The following is a 22,971-nucleotide window of genomic DNA, read 5'->3' as shown; positions in this document are numbered from 1 at the left end:
GTGTATTAGAGAAGAATGAAAGAATAATATTAAATTGGAAGGCTGATTATGAAGTTTTTTAAAACAAGCAAATAAAGAAAATATCCATCAAAGCAAACCTCTCACAAACCGGCCCCCTCCAAAGTCCAACAGACCAAACCACAGTACAACAGGAGAATTTCATAAAGTGCGTTAAGTGAACAAAACATAAAGATGGTACCTGCTCTGTTACTTGTGAATTTTGTCTTTAGCCAGACGAGGTTGTAATTCTCAGATCTGAACTATCAGAGGAAGGCTAATGAATGTGTTTAAAGAAAACATTGTTAAGTAATGATGGTGGTGGTATTTTGTCATCAAGAGCTTTTGGAGCTGTAGGATTTTTGAGTGATTCATTGTAGTGAAGGTCTTATCACATTGTTTTACTCTTCTCAAAACTGATGTTGCAAAGATTCAACTCCAGGATGCCTAGCTGAAATTGCTGGGAGTTATTTAAAGTATTTCCATGTGCAGTAATTGCAAACATTTATGAATACCAGAAGTACACATGGAAGAGATCAAAAGTATACACTGCATCTAATGAACTTGGAACTATTAATTTGATGAGATGCTGTCCTTGCTAAGAGAAGCTGAATTTCTTCAAGTGTATTTAGACTAAAACAGTTTTTATTTAAGATTTAGTTGGAAGAGAAATTGGATTTGACTTGCTTTTATCAGCACATTGCAGTTCATGGAAACATTTGCAGAAAGTTCATAGTAAGCAAATTCTTGCCATGAATTTTTGCCAGTAGTAGTTATTTGCTGTGGTTTTATATTAGTTTTACAAAGCACGATACATTACACAAATGCTGGTGACCTGGCATTTGTGTAATGAGTGATCAGATTATGCAGCCTTCCTTGTCCTTTTCTCTGCCTTTGAACTTGGAAGCTGTGCTCATGTTTCTCATGAATGTGTTGAGCTCGCTAATGAGGATACAAGTTTGCTTTCTTCCCTCTCTGCTCCCCCAAGCAGAGAAGGAAGATTGGATCATCACAGAGTGTTTACCTATGAATGCCGTTGGAATGCATATAAACATGGGTTTTTCACCAGCTGGTTTCAGTAGTCTTAGGTGTTACTGTTAATCTAATCTGGTCATGAAACAGACAGGAAAGTAGTTTTTAAATTGGTCATTCCCTTTAAAAGCACTTTGCACTCTGGTATTTACATAATGCCTTACTTGCACAAGACATTTCAGCAATCTGCTGTGTGTAATTATAAGGTAATGACAGGACAGAATGAGTGTACTTGCCCATGTAAATTCTGAATTCTGCCAGTATTGCTAGAATACATTTATTTTATTGTTCAGGCTGTATTTTAGTAAGTAATTTCCTTGCAAGTGTGATCTGGATTTGGTTCATTAATAGTGGCATGTTCACTTATATCATTTTTCAGGTTATCAAGTATGAGCACCAATTCCTCAGTTTCCTGCTGCTGAGCCAAAGTCAGTAACAGGTCCTGGAGAAGTGTTTGCAACCCTCCTGCTTCCTTATTTGTCCACTTGCTGTATTACTGACAGGCACAGGGGACTCACCATTTCCCCCTCCTTAATACAGCACTTACCTACTAACATCTCACTGTGCTTTTCTGTATTAGTGTGGTTTATATTCTTTTAGCACTTTCTTAATATCCCACTTGTGCCAGAGCATTCCAAGATAATTGGTGATACTTCCCTGCACAGCAAGCAGCAACAGCATTGCCAAGCAAGGTCAAATAATACCAACATGATTTAGTTCAAATGCAGTTTATGCACTTTTTTCTAGTCAGGTTTGGACTCTCTCATGCATCTGTTCTGTCCTGGGATGTTTGAGGGAGGTTATGCAAGTGGGGAGCCCCACAGCAGTGTGTGCTGCAGGGCAGTGTGCAGACCCCTGAGGGGTGTAGGGGGCTCCTTAGGGCTGGGTACCACATTGATGAGTGAAAACGGGAGCATCATTGGCAAATTGTCTCTCTAGGAAACAAAAACTGAGACAAACAAATGGTTTCTGTGTTCCCGTTGTGCTATAGCGCAGCAGAACCTGTTCGGGTTTAGGACAGGTCTCAGGGGTTTTGGAGCTGTGAAATATGGGTCAGCTCCGTGTTTTGGAGGGGAACAAGAAATTTGTGTCTGAAGGTGGAACAGCAGATGGAGCAGGAGCAGGGTTTTTTTACTCCGTGGAGAGAGCTGTGGGTGTGGAGCGGCAGTTTGATGCTGTGGAGGGAGCCGTGGCTCTGGGGCTGCAGTTGGATGCTCGGGAGGGAGCCGTGGCTCTGGGGCTGCAGTTGGATGTTCCGGGGGGAGCCGTGGCTGTGGGGCTGCAGTTGGATGCTCCGGGGGGAGCCGTGGCTCTGGGGCGGCCGTTCCCGCTCCGGAGGGCGCGCGCGGGGCGGGGCGGGCTCGGCGGCCGCGGTGGCCGGCGCTGGGGCGCTCCCTGGCGGCGGCGCTGCGCAATGCCGGCTGTGCCGGGGCCGGGCGGGAGCGGCGGCCCCGCGGAGCGCCCGGAGGTGAGTGGGATGGAGAGGGGGGTCAGCCATGGGGACATGGGGTGCTTCAGCTCCATTGGGAAACCAGGCGTTGCTTTACTGCCTTTTCTTGTTAATTCCTCACAAGAAATACTGTAGATCTGAATTTAAACCATTGCTGCTGTTCTGTGCAGTCAGTACTGTGTACATGTTTTCTGTGTTGCTGTACCTCAGGGTTACTCCTTATTTTTCCAGTTGCAGGGATTGATAGCTAAAGGTCAGACTGCAGTGTTTGGATGTTGTTTCCTTTCTTACTATTTTAATTTTATGAGTTTGTCAAAATGCTTGGTAGCTTTTCCCAGTCACTGTGTATTTGATACCTTTTGCTAGATGCCCGTTATATCTTAATTTGACACAAATAAAGCTCCTGCAGATTTTAGGAGATTTTTGTCAGTCTAGCTGTTGACAGAAAAACTTCAGAATTATATAATCTTACAGCAGACCTACCTGATAGGTGACCCGAAGGTAAAGCTGTCTGTTGCCATTTAATGTCAGGTATCCTAATGTTTTTCTTATTAAAATCACTGATTTCCTCTAAAAGAAAGAATTTTGCATTATGAAAGCTATGTATTACAGGGTACAGCTAATATTGCTAATGTATTTTTAAAATGTTTTTGCAAACTGGATTTATTAAATTTATAAATAAAGACCCCAAACCCTGCAGTTTAATCTGTTCTGCCCTGGCATGTAAATTTAATACTATACTAGGTCAGCTTGAAAAAACAAGATGCTCTAGTCAGGAGAATACGTCTCCAAAGCATTAGCTAAATAAAGGTTAAAACCAACTTGTCTTGGTTGGATCATTTCTCCTCTATATTTAGATTCTATTGAGGTAGCTTCCTTAAAGACCTGTCTCATTTCCCTGGAGTATTACCAGTGTCCTAAAACGCCCATTGCCCTTTTTTTTTCCTTTCAAAGCCAGCTGAACTGTTTTGCTGATATTAACGACAGAGAAAGGAGAACAGTTCTTTGTTTTTGTATGTTAGTGGGTGCTGGAGGTATAGTGGTCCACAACAGGTGACCACACACTCATTTGTATCTCACTTGTGGTAGTGTTTTTGGAACAATGTACAGCTACCTTTCCATGTATCTGGAAATAATTTCTGCTTCCCAGTTAATAGAACCATACAGGGAAAAAAAATCAACCAAGACACACACATAATTTGACTGTTTGCAAAGGCACTGAAAATTGTATCAGTAACATTTTTCAAAACATGGTGTAGAAGGTTTGAACTTGATGTAAAAATCAAATATTGCATTTCTTCCTCTTAGGATCTTTCTTGAGTTAAATCTTGAATTTAGTCCTCAAGGAGCAAGTTTACCTCTTCTGAAATGAAAGGCCATAGTCTAGGGCTATGCAGTAGATGTGCACTGCAAGCACCCCAAAATAGAAATGTGTTGTCTTGAATGATGCTGCTTTTGGTGTTGAAAAGGATGTACTTCTCAGTAGTTCCTACACACTTCCTCTGCATTTCCTTTTCCATCCTTTTTTGTAAATAATAATTACTTGGCAAGTTCCAGATTTTGAAGTAAGTGTCAGTGACACAAATTGGAGGTGTTACCTTCTAAGTCCCTGGGTATGCTTGTCAGAATCTTGTCAAAAAGGCAGCTCATTATTTTGTTTGTCCCTCTGCATTCCTGTTACCTGGTGCAGGTAAGATGCATTCTGCTTCACTCATTTATGAAAAAATATCCACTTTTTTAACTTACTACAGTAAAGACAAGTTTCAGGTATTGCTGCACGTGGAAGAGTTGGAACTGGAGCTGCTGCACAGCCAGGACTGAGTAGCCAGCATGACCTCTTCAAGTTTGTAATGATGAAGTTTCCTGCCTCCAGAGGAGGTTTGAGAAAGCAGACCCAGGCACTGGTGCTTGAAGGTGTTCATGCCTCCTCCTCTTTGCCTGTCTCAGGGTTTAAGACAGTTTGCTTTGTTACTGTAACATTAAGCACTTAATGAACTTAAAATGAAGTAGTAATGGATCATGATGACTTAGTATTTGTTTCTTTTCAGTTACCCATGGATGTATAGTCTCCACAATCAAACTGTTCCTTCCAGATGGAATGGAAGCTCGATTGCGATCAGAGTAAGAATATTTATTCACATGTACCAAAATTCATCTACTGTATGATGAGGATTTGATGGATATTGTGTCTAAAATCATCATGGGAGCAGTTTATTTTCCTGTAATCCTCCAGAGCGAGTGCATGGTTCTTTTGCAAGCATTATGAGAAAAAACACTAATTTGCTTGTTGTTTTTAGTAATTAAGACAACTCTGAAGAATAAAGAAGTTCTCTAAAAGAAGAAAAAAATTCTTATGTCGTTGGGCTTTTCTGACTGTGGTTTACTCTGCTGAAATGGGCATTAGAAACAGAAGAATACAGAGAAAAAGAAAGCAAATAAGCAAATTCTCCTGCCCTCTTTCTTTATTTGTGATTGTTATTTTGGCTCTTTTAAATGCACATAAGCTTGACTAAAGTGAAGCTAATGGAAACTCAGATGAATATTGACAGCATTTTCTGTGTATATGTCCATTTTTGGGAAATCTTCCAAGAGTACTAGAAACCAAAAACTTTAATATTTTGTTTGTACTGAGTGCTAATCACAAATGGCATAATTTTAGTCATCTTTCATTACCAACAGTTTTGTGGGGTTTATTGTTTATTTAAATATTCTTTTATCATTAGTATCCATAAATACTTGTGTGAAGCTTTAGGGTATCTTTGCTTACTTGTGGGAAGATAAATAAAAGTAAATTACTATAGAAGATTTTCCATATAATTTCATGTTCAAACAAGAAATAGTAAAAATGTATTGGTGTTATATTTTTAGTTTTGATGAAAATGTGCAAGTACAACATTTATGTATTTTGTGTCCACTTTTTTTTTTAGTGTTATCCATGCACCATTACCAAGTCCTGTTGACAAGGTAATTCAGTAATTTGCTGGTTTATGCCTTATTCAGACACATACTATTTTCAGACTTGTTATAAAGATGAAGAAATGGTGAAATCTGTCCAGTAACATTTTGATATGTTTTCCACTGACTATTTTTACCTAGTTTAATATTTTGGGTGACATTTAAGGTAGAGAAGTAATGCAGTATTACAGTGTATATTTGAAGGTAAGTTGACTTTTTACATTGTGGCACCTGAAACATGGCTTTGGAACAAATCCATTGATGTTAAGATGGTTAATTTCCAGGTACAGGATGACAGACTAACAATTGTTGATAATTTATTACTTGATGTTCTGTGGGACCCAAGAGTAGCTCATGATTTGGTGTTTGGGTGAGGTCTGTGTTCTTTATACCATGTTTTTTATGGAGGAGGAGCTGTGCTGCACAGTCTGGAAAGCACTGTCGTGTTCCCAAGGAAGACTGGGACCAAACCTCTCTGCCTGTCTTGTAGAGCCAGAGTTGCTCACTGTAGAGTCATGGAGTCAGTATTGTTAAATGTAATTCTTAAGCTCAGCTTTGGTAATGCAGGGGACTTGTAGAAAAGCTGCTAATAGATAGTCCCTTGAGAAAAGTCATCAGGAGTTGATTATTTCTCTAGTCTCTAAAAAGAAAGATAAACTTAAGTAGGTTCTAATCAGAGTTTTATGCATGAAGAACAAAATATCAAGCAACCGTGGAAACTTATTTGTGAAACCAGCAGCCTGAGGAGTTTATAGACTGTTTAAGTTCAGATTTCAAAACAGTATGTGTGACTTGAATCCAGGGCAAGGGTAGAAATCCTGAGGAGGGACTGCAGGTGTAACTGTGGGAAAACAGTTACAAAATATTTCAGTGTAGGAAGCCTACAAGAATTAGTAAACAAATGGATTGGCTGAAATAAACCCACAGAACAACCCCCCCCCTTCTCTCCAACTGAAGAACAGTTTACTATTATACAAAGGTACTACAGCTATTCCTTAATTCTGAAATAGATACTTATAAAGTGACATGATGATAACTCATAGGCCAGCAGGAAGTGTGCAGCCATAATATGTGTGATCGAGCTGGAAGCCCACAATTTGTGTTTGTCATTGAGTGGAATGGCTTCACCTTTGTGCCCCTTGTTTCTTTATTGTCAGCTCAGTCTCAACTGTACCAAAAGCTGACTCATGAGTGTGGTGGTGGTTCAAGAACTTGTGCAGAAACACAGTGGGACCTAAGTCCCAAGTCGGGAAGTTCTGTGATTAAAAAAAGCATAAATAATAACAGAACAAGAAAGGAAGCAAAATGTTATTATTAGATAATCCGGAGTTTACCTTTGTGCGTAGATTTAAGTGAATTTCACATTACTTCTATTTAATGAAAAATCCAAAACCATTCTGATTCTTACTTGTCTTCTTTTTCAGGTTGCTGCTAACACTCCCAGTATGTATTCTCAGGAATTGTTTCAGCTTTCACAGTATCTACAAGTAAGTTTTCTTTTAAGGTCATTTAGTTTGGATGAGTATTTTTGTTCAAAACACAAATCTTATCCTGTGGCTTGTGTCTACTGGAAACTAGAAAGGAAGGGACAGTGCTGGCAGCTCTTCTTCCTCACTGGCATCACCAGCCTTTCTGTGCCTGCTTCTGTGTCAGTTTGATAGGTGTGCTTTTCCCAAGATGTCATGGCACAAAAGAGTTAGACTGCGAAATGGTAGCACGTTTAAACTGTGTGCTGATAGATAAAAGTAAACTCTTTAGAAAGGATGATATAATCAACTTTTTTGCTGGTAAATTCTTTCCAGGTTTAACTGTGTATAAGTTCTACTGATTCATTTTGCCTGGTTTTGTTTGATAATGGCAATTTTTATTTGTTCACATCAAGGCTTTTGAGATAATATCTATCTTTATATGTATTTGCTGACATAGCAGGAAGGAGCTCATGCAGATGCTCTTTCTTTGGAAGCCAAATACATATTCACTCACCAATCTGTTCTCTCTCCATATCCTGGAGTTAACGAAGATGCTCTTCTGTCTTCCTGTCATAAACCAAAAATCAAACAGAAATAGTAGTTCTTGCTTGGCATTTCTTTTTTGTGACCTCATTTGAGGATGAACAGCTCATTGCATGGAAGCTGCCAAGCTGTCCTTTGGTGTCTGCAGTTTTGTTACTTAAGAGATGAAGTATCTTTAAGTCTTGGGAAGAACAGCAGTGTGTCCTTAGCATGAAAATGAATGGTTTAGGAACCTGAGATTATAGGATAGCATTTTCTAATTAGCTATCCAAATAAATTTGTGGATGGATAAAATAGAGTGGGCTTATTATGGTTTTGAACAAGTTTACAGTGTTTACTGCTCACATTTCCTTTTTTTATTGTATTTTGGGATCTCTTCTGTTGTTTCTGATTCCCTGAGTTGTTCTAGCTGAACTGACTGGTGCCCTGCTCCCTTCACAGGAAGCCTTACATCGGGAACAAATGTTGGAACAGAAGCTGGCAACCCTTCAGCGACTACTTGCTGTCACACAAGAGGCTTCAGATACTAGTTGGCAGGTATGTGCAGGATCCTTTCCTTATGGACTCAACTGTGCACTGCCATATAAATTTAGCTGTTAATGCAGGGAAAAAGCAGCAGAGATAATAAAAAGTTTATGGTGATTCTCTAAAACTGTGCAAAAGACAATGTTTAATACATTTAGTGGTTGTGTACCTTTGAAATAGCTGTTAGCAGTAAGTACTCCAACAAAATTCAGATCTTTAAAGCAGAACTCTACTGGCACTACATTAAGCATGGGATAATTCTAAGGTGATACTTCTATTCTTCTAGGCTTTAATAGACGAAGACAGGCTGCTATCAAGACTAGAGGTTATGGGAAATCAGTTACAAGCTTGTTCAAAGGTAAGTAGTTCACTTAAAGTCAAATATTAGGAAAACTGAAAGGCAGCTCTTTTCAAGTGTTTTGGAAGTAGCTAGTTGTAGGAAAGCATTTGTAGCATAAGCTTTCCAAAAGGAGCCTATGCAACTTTGATAATATGAGTAGCACAAAAACTGTACATCTGCTCTGTATTTCAAGGCATCTCAATAAGTGGCTGTTGTTTTCATTGCCCATGTCCTATCTGGTATTCAGAGTTACAAGTATGTGCTGCCCTGATTATTGTTTAGGCCACCTATGTCTGCCTTGGATTTTAATTGTTATTTTATTTCTATTTTCTCTCAACTATCTACATTATAAAAACTTTTTCTGCAGGTCCTGTTTAAGGTCTTTCCTCTGGGACCTGGTTTGTCCAGTTCTATGTCTCCTAGGCTTGACATTGTCTTAGCAGTGCCCAAAAAAAGTGCCATAATTCTCCTGTGATCAAAACTGACCCCTGAATGTGTGCTGCTGTACATACACTTGAAAAAATCGCTTATTTATACCCAGTCATGTCAAGAATCTTTGATCACTGATTCGTGCATAACATTTTCTCATCTATCAGAAACAGCTAAAAATTTTTAATAAAACAGGCTTTATCACGATCTAATTAATGAGCAAAACAGTAATTATTCTGTTCTTGAATTATTTTGTACATGCAGAATCAAACAGAAGACAGTATACGAAAAGAGCTTATAGCATTACAGGAAGACAAACACAACTATGAGACAACAGCCAAAGAGTCCCTGAGGCGGGTCCTTCAGGAGAAAATTGAAGTGGTCAGAAAATTATCTGAAGTGGAGGTACTGAAGTTTCATTCCTGGTCATCTGGAAGTGCTGAAATAGTTGTAAATGCTGCTATTTAGATCCCTGCTTTGTTGCTGTGTTATGTCAATATCTGTTGTACTCTGCACTTGCAGGATATTAAGTAGTGTTTATTTCTCCTATTGGACAGGACTAAGATTGTTAAACCATTAATGAGAAACTATTCTTTCAGCTCTTCCCTTTTCTCTCTGCTTTCAAAATTCATGATGCTGTCTTACAGAAGTGTGTGGGACATACACAGGGAAAATGACATACATGCATTAAAAAAAAATGCTGTAAGACCTTGTTTAAACTGCAGCATTTATGGAAACATACACTTGACCACTTGTACAAAGTGTGCTTTAAATGGAGCTTTTACAGTCAGAGTGTTAGACACTCTTTTAAGATTTTCTGCCCCTGTAACATCTCGCATGATTCTCTTTTCCTTTATTGTCTTTTCCTCTATCATTATTTGCTGTATTCCCTTGATCAAGAAGTCTCATAAGACTAGTTGGCATCCTGTGCATATATACTGCTTGGAAAAAATAGATCATCTGCAGTGTTTGGTAGTTTATTGTCTGTCTTTTGTTATTATTTATTGCATAATCATTCTGTCTTACAGCGGAGTTTAAGTAATACAGAAGATGAATGTACACACCTGAAAGAAATGAATGAGAGGACTCAGGAAGAATTAAGGGAATTAGCTAATAAGTACAATGGAGCTGTAAATGAAATTAAAGATCTTTCTGACAAGCTAAAGGTAATGACAGAATTTCATCTGACTTGGGATAGAATAAATGTGATAAATGGAACAAATAAACACGGTTTAGTTTTTAATGCAGCTAACAAAAAAGTTAAGAAACTTGTTAAACAACAGTTAGCAATGGAAAGATGCATATCATCTGTATATTCTCTAGGTTCAGTTTTAGTGTAATTGAAGCTGGCATCAGTTAAGTAACTTCCTAAAAAGTTTCCCTCTTCATTCACTTTGAAAGGTACCATATTTCTGGGACTGAAATATATTATAGTATAAAATTATGTGTAGTATAAAACTTTACATCCAGCTGCTTTTATTAGGACTAATAACTTTCAAGCTAAACATCTGAAAGGTAAGAGGAATAAAAACTAGAATTAGAAATAAATTTGCATTTCGTGTTGCCTCTTCGTGCAGTTACAACAAACATAACTAGTCCACCATATTGTAATATGGCTAATCTTCCATCTTGCTATCAAGTTTGATATGAAATGAAATACCTAAATCTAAGAATGAAGTAAATTAATATTTAAGGCCCTTTATGCTGGAGAACAGAATAATCACTTTATGATAAAGCCTGTTCTCCAAGAGTTTCTAATCTAGGTAAGTAGGAGTTGTGAAGGAGGAAGGTAATGGTGTTGTCTCTGGAGACCTGAGACAGTTGCTGCATTTATCTTGGATAAATACTGGAACTGGAACCTAGGTTCCTAGTTCAGTACCTCAGAGAAATTTTTCTTTCAAAATTAAAACATTAAATTGCTGCTCTTAAGGCACATGGTTTCCCAGTAATGGGTTGATCACTGATGGTGATGAGTGTACCCAGAACGATCAAAACTGAAATTTATTACCTTGTTTTGAGGGAGGAGACAGTTTAAAACTTAGGTTCTTGAGATCCAGCAAGGAAGAAGAGGTGGCTTGCAGTCAAGGTGGTCTGTGCAGTGTACATTCAGTTCAGAAGGGTTCTTGGGTTTTGATTGAATTGAGATGCTGGAGACTTTGGGCATTTCTTAGTTTTAAGACCCTTTACTGTTGCTGTTAAATTTATGTTCCTCAGTCAAAAAATTACTTAAGATATTTTGAGATTTTTCTCAGTCTACTTGTAGTGAAATTTGTATAAAGGTAATAGATTTCAGTTTTTTTCATTTTTAAATCTGATTAGCAAAGGAAGTTACTTAATTACATTTAGTTACATAAAAACCAAAATCTATCCTTTCACATGTTAATTTTGATTTTTTGGGGGATTTAAAAAATCTTTTTGAGCAGGTAGCAGAAGGAAGACAAGAAGAAATCCAACAAAAAGGACTGGCTGAGAAAAAGGAATTGCAGCATAAAATAGATGAAATGGAAGAAAGAGAGCAAGAGCTTCAAGCAAAAATAGAAGCTTTGCAGGCTGATAATGACTTCACCAATGAGCGGCTGACTGCTTTACAAGGTTAGTCAATAGCGGGGAAAAAACTTGGATTATTTGTTTTTCTTTTAATCTGTGAAATACCTTTTTCTTGGACTTCTGTTTACAGTACGGTTAGAACACCTGCAAGAGAAAACTCTTAAAGAACACAACAGCTTAGGTAGGTGTGATCAGTTTCTTGTTTCAAGCTGGTTTCCGCGGTTGCTGTTCCGTTACTTTTGTTCTGATAATCCTGTAGTCTCGGTGTCTGGCAGAAGAGTTCCGATTCCCAGTTTTCCCAGCAGGGAGCTCTCCTGGGCTGCTGGTCCGTGTCGGGGCAGGGCCGGCAGAGGGCGCTGCTTCTGCGGGTGTCCGCTCCGGCCCGGGCCTTGGAGGCGCCTTCGAGCCGCTTTAAAACGCATTTTATATACATTATACACACGTATATGTGTGTAATAGGCAGTAATTCTTTGGCGTTAATTACCTCTTAGACGTTTGAACAAACAGCAACATCATCTCTAGCAGGACACACATCAAACTGCCTGGTTTGTGTGATTAGGTACTTGTGAGGAGGTGGTGTGAAAAGCCAGGAACATTTCAAAATGCTGTGTTTATAAAGAAACAAAGCCCAAAACATTTTTCTTGATTACAAAAATAATGCCCTTTCTTAATCCTAGGCATACAAGTTGACGACTTCATACCTAAAATTAATGGGAGCACAGAGAAAGGTAGTGTATCTGAGGGCTACCTTTTGTCTTATGGTTGATGCTTGAAAATGAACAAATTCAAAATGTTCTCTAAAGTTTTGCTTTAAATTTTTTCTCTTTGCAAATGAACTTGTCCACTCCTGACCAGTTTTTTTTTTTTTGTTTGTTTGTTTGTTTGTTTTTTGCGTATACTTCCAGTCACAGTATTTTTAGAAAGTACTACAAAATACAACAAGACCACTTGGAGGTCTCTTTTTGTTCGTTTGTTTTTTTTGTTCGTGATGGGCTGTCACTGCAGTGAGTAGGAGTCTACTGATTGAATGTTGTCAGGGTTGTGACACAAGAAAGTGGAGGACTCATTTATTGTTTTTCCTTTTAATTTTCCCTGCAACACATAGACATGCAGTGTTTTTCTAGTGAAGTTGGGTATGATAAGTAAAGTCAGAAAAACCTATTTTTTTATAGCTTTAATATGAAAAATGTGAGTATATAAAATTTATAAACAGTGGAAACTAACTTTTTAAAACTCCAGGAGTAGCTTTATGTGAAACAGGAATTCATACTGATTGAACTAAGTGATAGGGTTTTTTAAAGGCCAGTTAGTTAGAGCCAAATATTTGAGCTCATGTGTCTTAACATACACAAAGTTTTTGAATGAAATTGTCCAATATCACATATAGCAAAAAATATTCCAGTTATGATTCCAGATTGTTTAATTGACTGAGATATATTTGTCCTCTTATATAATTTTAAATTTTTCCTTGATGTAGCTTGCTTCTACAGTCTGAGAGATGGTGGTAGCATTGGTTTGAAAGCTCAGGGACCTGTACAGAGAACTCAGGGTTTTAACCAATATTCACATTGTTTAAGGACTCCTCTATTTATATTTTTGAAACAGAATTTTAAAGCTCCATATGCATATTTGTAAATGACAAGGTTCTTAACTAGGGAGACCAATAGCAAAATTAAAAGTTAATAATGACTTAATCTCCGTATTGGGAGCAGGAGGAGAGATCTGTTAAACACCTACAGGAGCTGCAGCAAAGCCTCCCCTAAAGCTAAGAGTACTGGCTGCTCCTGAGTGTCTTAGCATTTTAGGCACTCAGCCGTGGTGCATCCTGAGGTTAGCAAGCAGGACATGCAATGTTTGTTTCCACTTCTCTACACTGCCATGGGATTATATTTTTGTATAGACTCATCCGTCTTGCTGATGCCTAATTTTAGGTTGGTAATAGCTTAATATTTGATAGAATGGTTAAGAAATAGATGTGCTTTTCTCTTTTTTAAACTAGACCTAATTTGACACATTTTGTAAAAGCTTTTGAGCTGTAACTTCAAATATAAATTATTTTATAGAGGAAGGATTTATGACATTATAGTAGATTTGATTTTTTCTGAAGGAACACTTTGTTTTAAAATTGTTGGTAGGAATGTCATGTGAGATTTTTAAATACTGATACCTTTTATGAGTCCAAATGTTAAAATTGCCCATTTAAAAATCATTGTGTGATTACAACAAATATCATTATATCACTGAAACTCACTTTTTTGGTCAAAGGTGAAGAAGCAATCCCTTTTGGACTTACTTTGGGTTGTACAGGAGTTCAGTGTCATCTGAATTGATGCATGACAAGATAGATTCCTCCATCCTATGAGTAACAGTGGAACTTGTACTTAAACCTGGAAGTTTTAGGAAGCTGTTTGCCAGGTTATTTTTCTTTGAGTACTGGCAACATATAACTGCTAATTCAAGTTCTCTTTCTGAGTGTTTATAAAACCTATCACCTTTGTTTATACAACCTATCACCTTTTTTGCCACAAACATAGCATGCTCTTTCATTAGTCTGTATTTTAGCGTAGCTTTTCATGTCAGTTGTACATTTTTCTGCATCTCTGCCATACCTGGTCCATCCCCATTTCTCTGCCATTTTACATCTTGCTGCCCTGTGTTCTCTTCATGACAGTCTGTGCCTTTTTGCATCTTCCAGTCCCTTATGTAGCCCTTGTATGACAGATGGGCAGTTATTTGCTCTGTCAGATTTTGGCTTTTGTTCTCTTAAAAGCAGCAGGAAACAGTTACTGCTGAATTTTTTTGGGTTTTGTTTTGGTTTTTTGTTTTGTGGGGTGTTTTTGGAGTTGTTTTGGTTTGGGGGGTTTTTTTGTGGTATTTTGTTTGGGGTTTTTTGGGGTTTTTTTTTTTGTGGGATTGTGTTTGGGGTTTTTTGGGGTTTTTTTTTAGTTCTTTTGTTGGTTGGTTTGGTTTGTTGTTTGTTTTTTGCTATGTAGTTCTGCATTATTTTAGAAGAGCTAAGAATTTTGGGTTTATAAAGCAGATTGAACAACTTAGGGAATGAAAGAGGAAAACTGTGAAACTCACGTAAAATCAGTATGCTTTTAAAAATTCTTTTGTCTCTCTTTCTCTCAAAGTGTGTGCACAGGCACACTACCTGGCCATGACAAGAATAATGGTTTACATTACTTTTTTCTGTGGCTGTAGCAGTCAGGAGATGTATTCAGAGTAGAGGAACTAAGAACTCATAGCCTCTCCAGAGGCTTTCAATAAAAAAAGTGTATTAGAGAATGATAGTTAGGCATTCATTTTCTCTCATTGGACGTGCAGAAAAGAGGAACTTTTTGGTACAGCAAGCCCCTGGTAAAAGTTGTGTAGAACTAAATTGTTTCAAAAAGTGGTATTTTTCTCCATGTGTTGCACCACACCTAGCTTTCATCTTTAAATTTTGTGAGCCAAATATTACATGAAGAAAGATAAGAGAAATTTGTATACAGTCACTTAGAGGACCAGGTAAAAATGAAAATAAAAAAAAAAAAAAAAAAGGAAGTTTAAATGTGGAAAATAAATTTTACAGTCATGGTGCTGTTTTTTAAAAGCCCTGTCCTTGTGAGTTAAAAAAAGTTTAGAGTAACTTCAAAATACAGTAAAGCTCAGTATTGCAGTTGGGCAGCTGATGTCAGAGGTAATGGTTGAACAATTTGGTTAGAATGTACCAAATTCTGCAGGTTTGTACTAATGCCAGCCTTTTCCTACTGCTGGACTCTTGGTCAAAAGATTTTTGAGGTTCTTCAGAAAGGAAATGTTTGCACCCTGAAGAGATGCAGGATTCTGATGGAGTTGGGAGCTGGACAAGGACTTGAGTAAACCTGGGAACAGAGCTCAGTTTTAGGAACTCGCTGCAGAACTGTCTTTTCAAAGTGAAACTGTTTAAAAAGTATAGGCATATATTCAACAACTTTTTTAAAATTGAGGGTGTTAGATATGAAAAATCAACATGAAGATTAATGAAAAACTTTGGAAATACCCTTTTAAAGCTAATAAAAATGCTGAAGAATATAGGTCAAGAGCATGTTTCTTCTGAAAATGCAGCTGAAGTACTTCTTTCTTCTGATCAGTTTAAAAGAGTAATCTATTTCCTAGTATCACTCAGACATCATTTCAATTTCATGTCTTGTCTGCTTGCATATTAACTCAGATTTGATTCAAAAGTCCATCGTGAATACACTGACAAATATTGTTAATATGCCTTTCAAATTTTTTGTTGCATCAATTTGAAAATGATAAGAAGATGTAAACTGAAGTGTTTCTTTCTCTACTAGAGCACTTTCTTTCAAAGAGTGGAGGGGACTGCACTTTTATTCATCAGTTCATAGAATGTCAGAGTGAGTACAAGAGTGTTCACATTTGCTTTAAAAACAACAGAAAACACAGAAAAGGTGGATGAAACCAGAATTTGTCACTACTATTTAATATTTCTGTAGAAGCAGAAATTTTCTAAGCACAGAATTGTGGCATTGTGGTATTAAGCAGGTGTAATAGGATATCTTTGCTCTTGCAAAGTGACATTGTCTCTTCTCAGTTCATCCATTATTGTGCCCTAACCAACAGAGGGTGGTGATGTTGCCACACGGTGTTTAAAACTGAGTGTAATTTTTCACCTGTTACAATTTAAGTTGAAACCTGTCAGTTTAAGCAAACATCACAGGCAGCAAAGGACAGAGAAGGCGGTGCCTTTTCACATATCTGTAATTTATCTGACAATTAAAGGCCTTGCACATGCTCCAGATTAATTGTAACAAAAGAACCGAAGGGAAAACAAGTCCATAGTTTGTATGTGGAAATCCAAGAGACTGTTTTAAGAAAAACAGAAAATTGCATACCAGTCTTTAGAAAGATGTGTTATTCTGAAATGTGAGACGTGTTTTTCAAAGCAAATGCTTTTAAAAATGAGTAATGAAACAGCACTGTCTGCACATCTGTAATTGAAGAAAAACTGAAGGTATTTATACTTTCTGCCTACTGAAAGAAAAATACCATTAGAATGAAGAGAAGCAGAGTGCTATTAAACTTCAAGAAAACCTGGGATTTTTTTGCTTCAGAGTTTATAGAAATTATGTACCTAAAATTGAGCAGAGAAGCATCTAGATGCAGAAATAAGACAGGATATTTTTTGACATTATGCCCATTGGACTCTTTCCTCTCAAATTTTTATGAGGAAGGGTAGCAGACTTGTTTGATTTTACTGCTTGTGATCCAGATTACAGTGCCATAAGCCAAATTACATGATACTGCTAATGTTTGTTTAAGAAAATTTAAGATTGGAAAAATCTTTATTTAAAAAAATTAATGACTGGTAGCTGTCTTCTGTAAGGCTGAAGTTTAAAATAATTCTGAATTTTGCAAAGATCTTGTATGAATCTTCTTTTTTCAGTACATAAAAATGAAGTTAAATGCTTGAATAAACATTTTTCTTGTCTAGAACATGAAGAGCACCCTGTGTAATGTTCAAATAAAACTGGTTGCCTGTTTGCATTGTTCGGATGTTAGCTTAACCTATTTTGGCAAAACTTAGGTTAGTATCACTTCTGCAAACTAAATGTTACCAGTCCTGTCACTATTGAGAAGGAACAGTGATCAAGTATCTGTTAAAATATTCTAAGATATTAAAGAAGTACTAGTGAGAGTAAAATTAAGATCAGTGGATTTATGCTTACCCTTTCTCAAGACATTGAAAGCTACAGTGAAAACACTGCAAGGCCTCAACTACTTCATTTTTAAAGGAATTAATAAGAGTTCAAATGAGGTCAGTAGTTTGCATTTTTTATGACAGTCTAAGTTTTTACTCTCACATCAAGAAAAATTCAAAATCATTGACTCTTTTATTTGTTCTTGGACTGGAAGTTTGCCTTTTCCACGTTCAAATGTGTTTGGTCAGGCCTCACAATATCATGAGGTTAAAAACTCCAAACTGTAGGATCTGTTCTTTGCCTTTTGTATGTAAATGCTGCCCTACAGTCCTATTTCTGTTCTTTGCTCTGTGTAGCATCAAGAGCTCGGGACTCCTGGGGAGAAAAGTCACAGTTCCAGAGATTGTCAGGAAGTCGTTTTAAGGCACACAGCAAATAGTGTAGAACAATATCACACAGACTGGCAATACAGAGCAAGAATATGTAGCTCATCGTGTGGTAGTATGTTGGGGTTCTGCCCAGAGGTTTAAGTACTGAGAGAGCAGCAGGTTTATTAGTTAAACAATAATGATATAATAAAAATCCCAGAAACTAGATGGTTTGTAAAATCCAGCTTCTGTAAACTTTTAAAGATATTATGTAATTATTTTTATTTTTTAAGACCAATGCGCTCACAGTATCATCCAGTAACGTGTCCTGACCTCTGACATCTGTGGAGTGTTATGAAATCTGGCTCTGAATGATCTGGGAAGTCTCTTACTTTCTGATCATTACATCCAGTTCACTTGTTGCTCATTCCATAGCTTTTTTTTTAGTAACCACTGGTCAAAATCAGTGATATCAAGACCAGAAGTCATGGTGCTTTTTGATCAGTACATGATATGCATTATTAGCAAAAATGTGATGATGTATAGACCAAAGTGAGATTTGTTGCCCTGCTAACTTCCTGTCTTTCACTCCCGTCTAACCCTTCTTTATTTGTGTCCTTTTTTTCCCCCCTTACATTGTGATTTTTGCATTTGATTTTAAATGCAAGTCAATTTCCTTCTTTTCACCAAGCTGATTTTTGCAGATTTATTAATAGTAGTTTTTGGATGGATTGAACGTATTAAATTATTTTTAACTTTTCCTTTGACCTGGAGGCGGCTAAGTAAAGTTCAAGCTGTTTAGTATCGCTTTTTTCAGATGGTTGGAAATTTGTGCGTTGAGGAACAGGTTTTTTGTTGGTTTTCAAACCTGGCCTACTTCAAAGACTATTTTGATGCCAAAATATAAATGTAGAGGGGTGATGTTACTTAAGTGATAATTGTAAAATTAGTCATTGTATTGCACATAGTGATAGCTTAAATCTGAAATGGAGTTCTTAAATTGAAAAGATAGGAAATGCCTAAAAACCTAAAGGAAAGCTGGCTTTAAGCTGCAGAAGAAAATATGAATTATCTTAAGGACTAACTGAAAGCTCAAGTTTGCAGCAGATTGTGTCAGTAAAAACATTAATTATATCTACCTCTCTGCTTTCTGCTAAGTAGGGACTGGATAGCATGAAAGCTAAAGTTCTTTCGTGCCAGAAATTAAAGCTAAGATCCTTACCCTAATTTGTATTTTGATGGACAAGATTGCATGTCTTGATTCAGGGAAAACACTAATTGATTTAAAAACAAATAAGGTGTGTGAAGTTTTCTGAAATAGTAAAATTTTAAAATGCAGAGATTTGAAAGAGCTGTTTTAAAGAAGACATCTCTTTATCTTTTTTTCCCCTCATTGTTGTCTAGATTCTACCATTTTTAGTGACTAGTAATGCAGAGATTTGAAAGAGCTGTTTTAAAGAAGACATCTCTATCTTTTTTTCCCCTCATTGTTGTCTGGATTCTACCGTTTTTAGTGACTAGGGTGGTAATAGTGAAAAATAAGATTCTATGGAGTTTGGTGATACCAACATCCAATTTTCTGTTTTATCTAAAATACCATATCTGTATTCTCTAAATACCAGCATGCTGAATTGATTATTTTTTTGTTGGCTTATGCCATATATCAATTCTTGAAGCACAGGGAATGTTCACTTTTCTGAAAGCGAGGTGTCAGTCACAGAGTGCAAAACACTGGCTGTGCCCTGCCCGTGCCAGGCTGCGCAGGGACTCGTGTGCTGCTGCTCAAGGTCTTGGCTGCAGAAACAGTGCCAGGGATAGTGTACCTTTTGTACAAATGCTCAGATCAGTAATGGACACTAGAAAACAGTAAGCCATGGAAATAAAAAAAAAAAAAAAGCCAAAAACCCAAGCCTGCAGTTTCTTTTAGTCATGGAAACAGAGTGTAAAGAATTGCTGCAGAAGTTTCAGTTTGGAAAACATCTGTGTCAGGAAGGATAGTTTCTGTTTTGTATTGCAATTATTCAGGGTTTAACAGTTACTGAATTGTGAAAGCTAAAAGATGCATCAATTCATAATGCTACGTTTTCCTCTGTAAGCTGATTATAGAAGCCTATTTTAAGCTAGCAGTCTAGCATGGTTGAGGTGTTACCCCTTCAGCTCAAGCAGTTGAAAGCTACTTGTTTTTGTCTTCAGCTGTTTTATTCAGATCTACAGGGAGAATTCCCCAGCTCTTTTCTTGCTGCCTTCCCTTCCACCCCACTTCCGTCACAGCTGAGTCCTGGAATAATCATATATGAAGACTTTTGTTTAGATTTATTTTATTTTAAATGGAAGAGGACTCATGGTATCAGTTGAACTCCTGACTTGTGTCTGCCAGTAACTTGATTCCCTCCACAGTGCTTTACTCAGTCTAGGCACAGTCATTCTCACAAGCTTAGAGGAACTTGAGGCTGTTCTGAACTTGGATGATGAGTGATCTCCTACAGTTGCTTGAGACCTAAAGCCAGTCCTGAAAATCCAGTGTGCTGTTGCATGTGTTTCTGAAGCAGTGTTAGTAAAATGTTACATTAATGCAGAATAATATTTGTAGATAAAAGTAGGTGGAGGGAACATCTCTTTTCCACTGGCTTATCTGTCTGTGTGGGAGGGGGCAGAGTACAGGGCAACCTTTTGGCCATGAAAACCTTCACACTTCAGGTTTTTTTGTCTGAAAGTTTGTCTGCCAACTAGGTTTGTGAAAGATCTCTTCTCCCAGATCTTGTCCTGCATCTGTCCTTCAATTGTCATAGTTACAGCAACATGCCACCAGAGGAATAGAGGGACAAATTCATCTTCAAACATACTTGAAGCTGAAAAAGCTTAAAGTTTTTTGGGTTTTGTTGTTTTGCTTCTAATTTGAAGAGGATTTACTTCTTTAGCCTGAACTCTCCTGTTTGTGCTGTTCATTCAGCCTTCTCTGTGTGTCAGTTTCCTGTTGACAGCACATGGAGTATCCAGCAAACTGCATTCCCTACCTGGTTATCAGGGATCTGACAGGGAGACCATGGAGGGGAGGCAGAGGGAGCTTCTCAGGCCTGATATTTTGGGGACTAACAGCTTTCAACATGGACTAAACTGTGAAATCTGCTGCACAGAAACGGAGGATGTGATCTTCTGTGTTGCCATTGCTTCTTAAGGAATTAGAAATAATGAAATCTCATCTGGAAAAAGAAATTAATTATTCAATAGTTTTGTTAGTGTCCTTCGTTAATTCAATCCTGTTCTTCCCTTCAACTTCTTGGTGTGCTTGTTTACCTTTATGTTCTAGCAGGAGTTAGGATGAAGTTAGCAATCTAGTCACAAATTCCACTTCTAAGATTTTTGTACATCTCACATACATGAGTAGACTTCGCTAAAGTAGACTTTGGATAAAAACTCCTTTTTTCATGAACCTGAATGTAATGCATTCCTAGGTTTTTGGAGGATTTTTGTGCAGTTCTCTTGAAAGGTTTAAACAGAAAAGGGTGTTTCTGTGTATATTTCACAGGCACTGTTAAAAGCAGTTGTGATGTTGAGGGGACTTCTCTATTGCTGTTTTATGTGGTGCATTTCTAGATTTCTGCTGTGTTGGGTGCATGTCTGTTTCATGCAATCAAATTTTCAAATTCCTTTTTTTGATAACTAAACTTGAGAAATGTGTTAATTATTTGTTGCTTCTGATTAGTTTGTTTTGGGTTTTTTTAAGTACATAAAATTCATTTTTCTAAATTCTCATTAGTGAAATGCAGCATTATGTAAGTTAATAAGGAGAAATAATTATGCACTGTATCACAAAGTTCTGATAGGCTTGTGTGCTCTGTTTCATTATTCCGTGCCAGAATAAAGTTTTTGTTCAAGGCTGAGTAGGAAGTAATATTATCAGCTTTTAATTTGGTCATGGAATGTACTCTACGTAGATGCGTGCAGGGAAAATTTGAGCTTGGAAAGTAACACTTATTTTGTTTGGCAGACAAGATCATAGATGAAGGACATCTAACCAAAGTGGAAGAAACAAAGCTTTTGAAAGGTTAGACTTCTGGATTATTTAACTGTTTTTGAAGCATGCTTTTTCTGTCACTCAGTGCATGTTCTGTGTTAAGCCAGCAGTTTGAGTTTTGATTGAATACGCATTTGAGGAGAAATTCAATCAAGGGGAGGAAAATTGTTTGCTGAACTCTACTCCAAATACTATTGTAGGCTAAAGAGATTTAATGGAAACCATTTTTGATGATTGAGTGCATGAAATGCTAGTCTTAATATTGACTGAGTTCTTACTTGAATATGCATTAAAAAAAAAAAAAAAAGTAATTTTTGTAAATTCAATTCAAGCTTTGGTGCCTGCATGAATTCCAAATGGGATTTTGGTTTTATTATAGAGCTACATACAAATAATGTTTGGTGTAATTTCAAGTTTTTAAAAAAGTGTATTTTAATTTTACTATTTTCTATCTTATCTCATAACTTTAAAATAAGTATTAACCTCCTGAATGTGTCTTTTATAAGTAAAATATATCTGTGCCTCTCTAACTCTTTTCTCTAATATATAAAGCAAGTTAAATTAAAGGAGCTAATTAGAAAAGACTTGTTAAGGAACAGTCATCCTTACCTTACAGTGCCAAGGTCAGGATTGCTAACAAGTGTGCAGGTCAATATTTCTCAAGTGTCCAATAATGTAAGATTGTTTGGACTTGCAGGCTCTCTCCTCTCTTGCAGCTTTTTATTGATGTCTGGACAAACTGCCTCAGTTCTTTACCCTCTGAGCTTTAGCAAAGTGTTGTTGTGTTGAATAAATGTTAATTTGCTGAAAGGTCCAGTGTTTTAGAGACATTTTAATTTATCTTCTCTTCCTTTAATGCATGGAGTGGCACCTTTAACTCCTTTCTGTACATGAGGAAGCTATAGACAAGGTGCCATATTTGGCAAAAGAATGCATACAATAACTGTAACGTAACACTTGCATGCCCCTTCCATTGCAAAGCTCTGAGCTATTTTTAGTGTTTGGTAATATATTCTAACTCATCAAGTATGATGTCAACACATTTTAATATACTTTATCACTTTGGCTATATTTATTCAGCTCAGTTTTATTATGGGAAATAGGAACAACTGCTGTGATATAATATAGTACAGGAAAGAGTTTTGTGCTTACGACTCTGGTTCCAGAATAGGAAGCAGGTTTCTAATAATTTGTCTTCTGCTGTTTCCCGTGTAGAACTGGTGCATCTTTCGTCTGGTGCCTCATCTTTTGTGCCTTGTTTCAGACACAAGGGGGGAGGGCAGGAGCGGGGAAGAAGCTGGTGTACCAAGGGTGGGTGGGAGGGAAGTATATAAGGGGGTGCTGTGGGAGAGAGAATTAATTCAGTGGTTGGAACTCGCAGTGTTCCTCCCATTTTGCACAGAGCAGGGAAGCAGTATTTCCATGGATGCCCAGATATGGTAAAGTTAGTTGGATGTGGATCTTGCTCAGCTTAATGCTTCTGGATCGGCCACTAATAAAAGTGACATGGGTGAGGCTTTTAGGTTATACTTTTCTTAGTAGTTAAAAAAATAATGTATTGATTTAGTAATTATGACAGTTTTAGTGGCAATCCTGTTAGCTTGGTTCTGTATG

The 22,971-nt window shown here is 37.3% G+C and overlaps 1 protein-coding gene across 37 annotated transcripts in view; it reads left to right on the top strand.

The window, feature by feature from the left end:
• Positions 1-22,971, top strand: part of LOC121349827 (sarcolemma associated protein) — a 74,589-nt gene that overhangs the window by 31,927 nt on the left and 19,691 nt on the right. For 9 of the 37 annotated variants that reach the window (XM_041460607.1, XM_041460852.1, XM_041460750.1 and 6 more), the window contains exons 3-14: positions 4,528-4,600; positions 5,407-5,443; positions 6,859-6,921; positions 7,888-7,983; positions 8,258-8,329; positions 9,005-9,145; positions 9,769-9,906; positions 11,164-11,332; positions 11,418-11,468; positions 11,965-12,015; positions 15,607-15,669; positions 21,331-21,387. In XM_041460607.1, the coding sequence (XP_041316541.1) occupies positions 4,528-4,600; positions 5,407-5,443; positions 6,859-6,921; positions 7,888-7,983; positions 8,258-8,329; positions 9,005-9,145; positions 9,769-9,906; positions 11,164-11,332; positions 11,418-11,468; positions 11,965-12,015; positions 15,607-15,669; positions 21,331-21,387 (1,011 nt within the window). Of the gene's footprint in view, positions 1-4,527; positions 4,601-5,406; positions 5,444-6,858; positions 6,922-7,887; positions 7,984-8,257; positions 8,330-9,004; positions 9,146-9,768; positions 9,907-11,163; positions 11,333-11,417; positions 11,469-11,964; positions 12,016-15,606; positions 15,670-21,330; positions 21,388-22,695; positions 22,868-22,971 lie in introns of those variants that run through there. The other 28 variants (XM_041460645.1, XM_041460639.1, XM_041460825.1 and 25 more) reach the window with 14 other exon arrangements.

Source organism: Pyrgilauda ruficollis, unplaced genomic scaffold (assembly GCF_017590135.1).
Source record: "Pyrgilauda ruficollis isolate IOZ18807 unplaced genomic scaffold, ASM1759013v1 scaffold10, whole genome shotgun sequence".
NCBI lineage: Eukaryota > Metazoa > Chordata > Aves > Passeriformes > Passeridae > Pyrgilauda > Pyrgilauda ruficollis.
The sequence above is the reverse complement of the archived record's forward strand: the minus strand, read 5'-3'. Positions and strand labels throughout refer to the sequence as shown.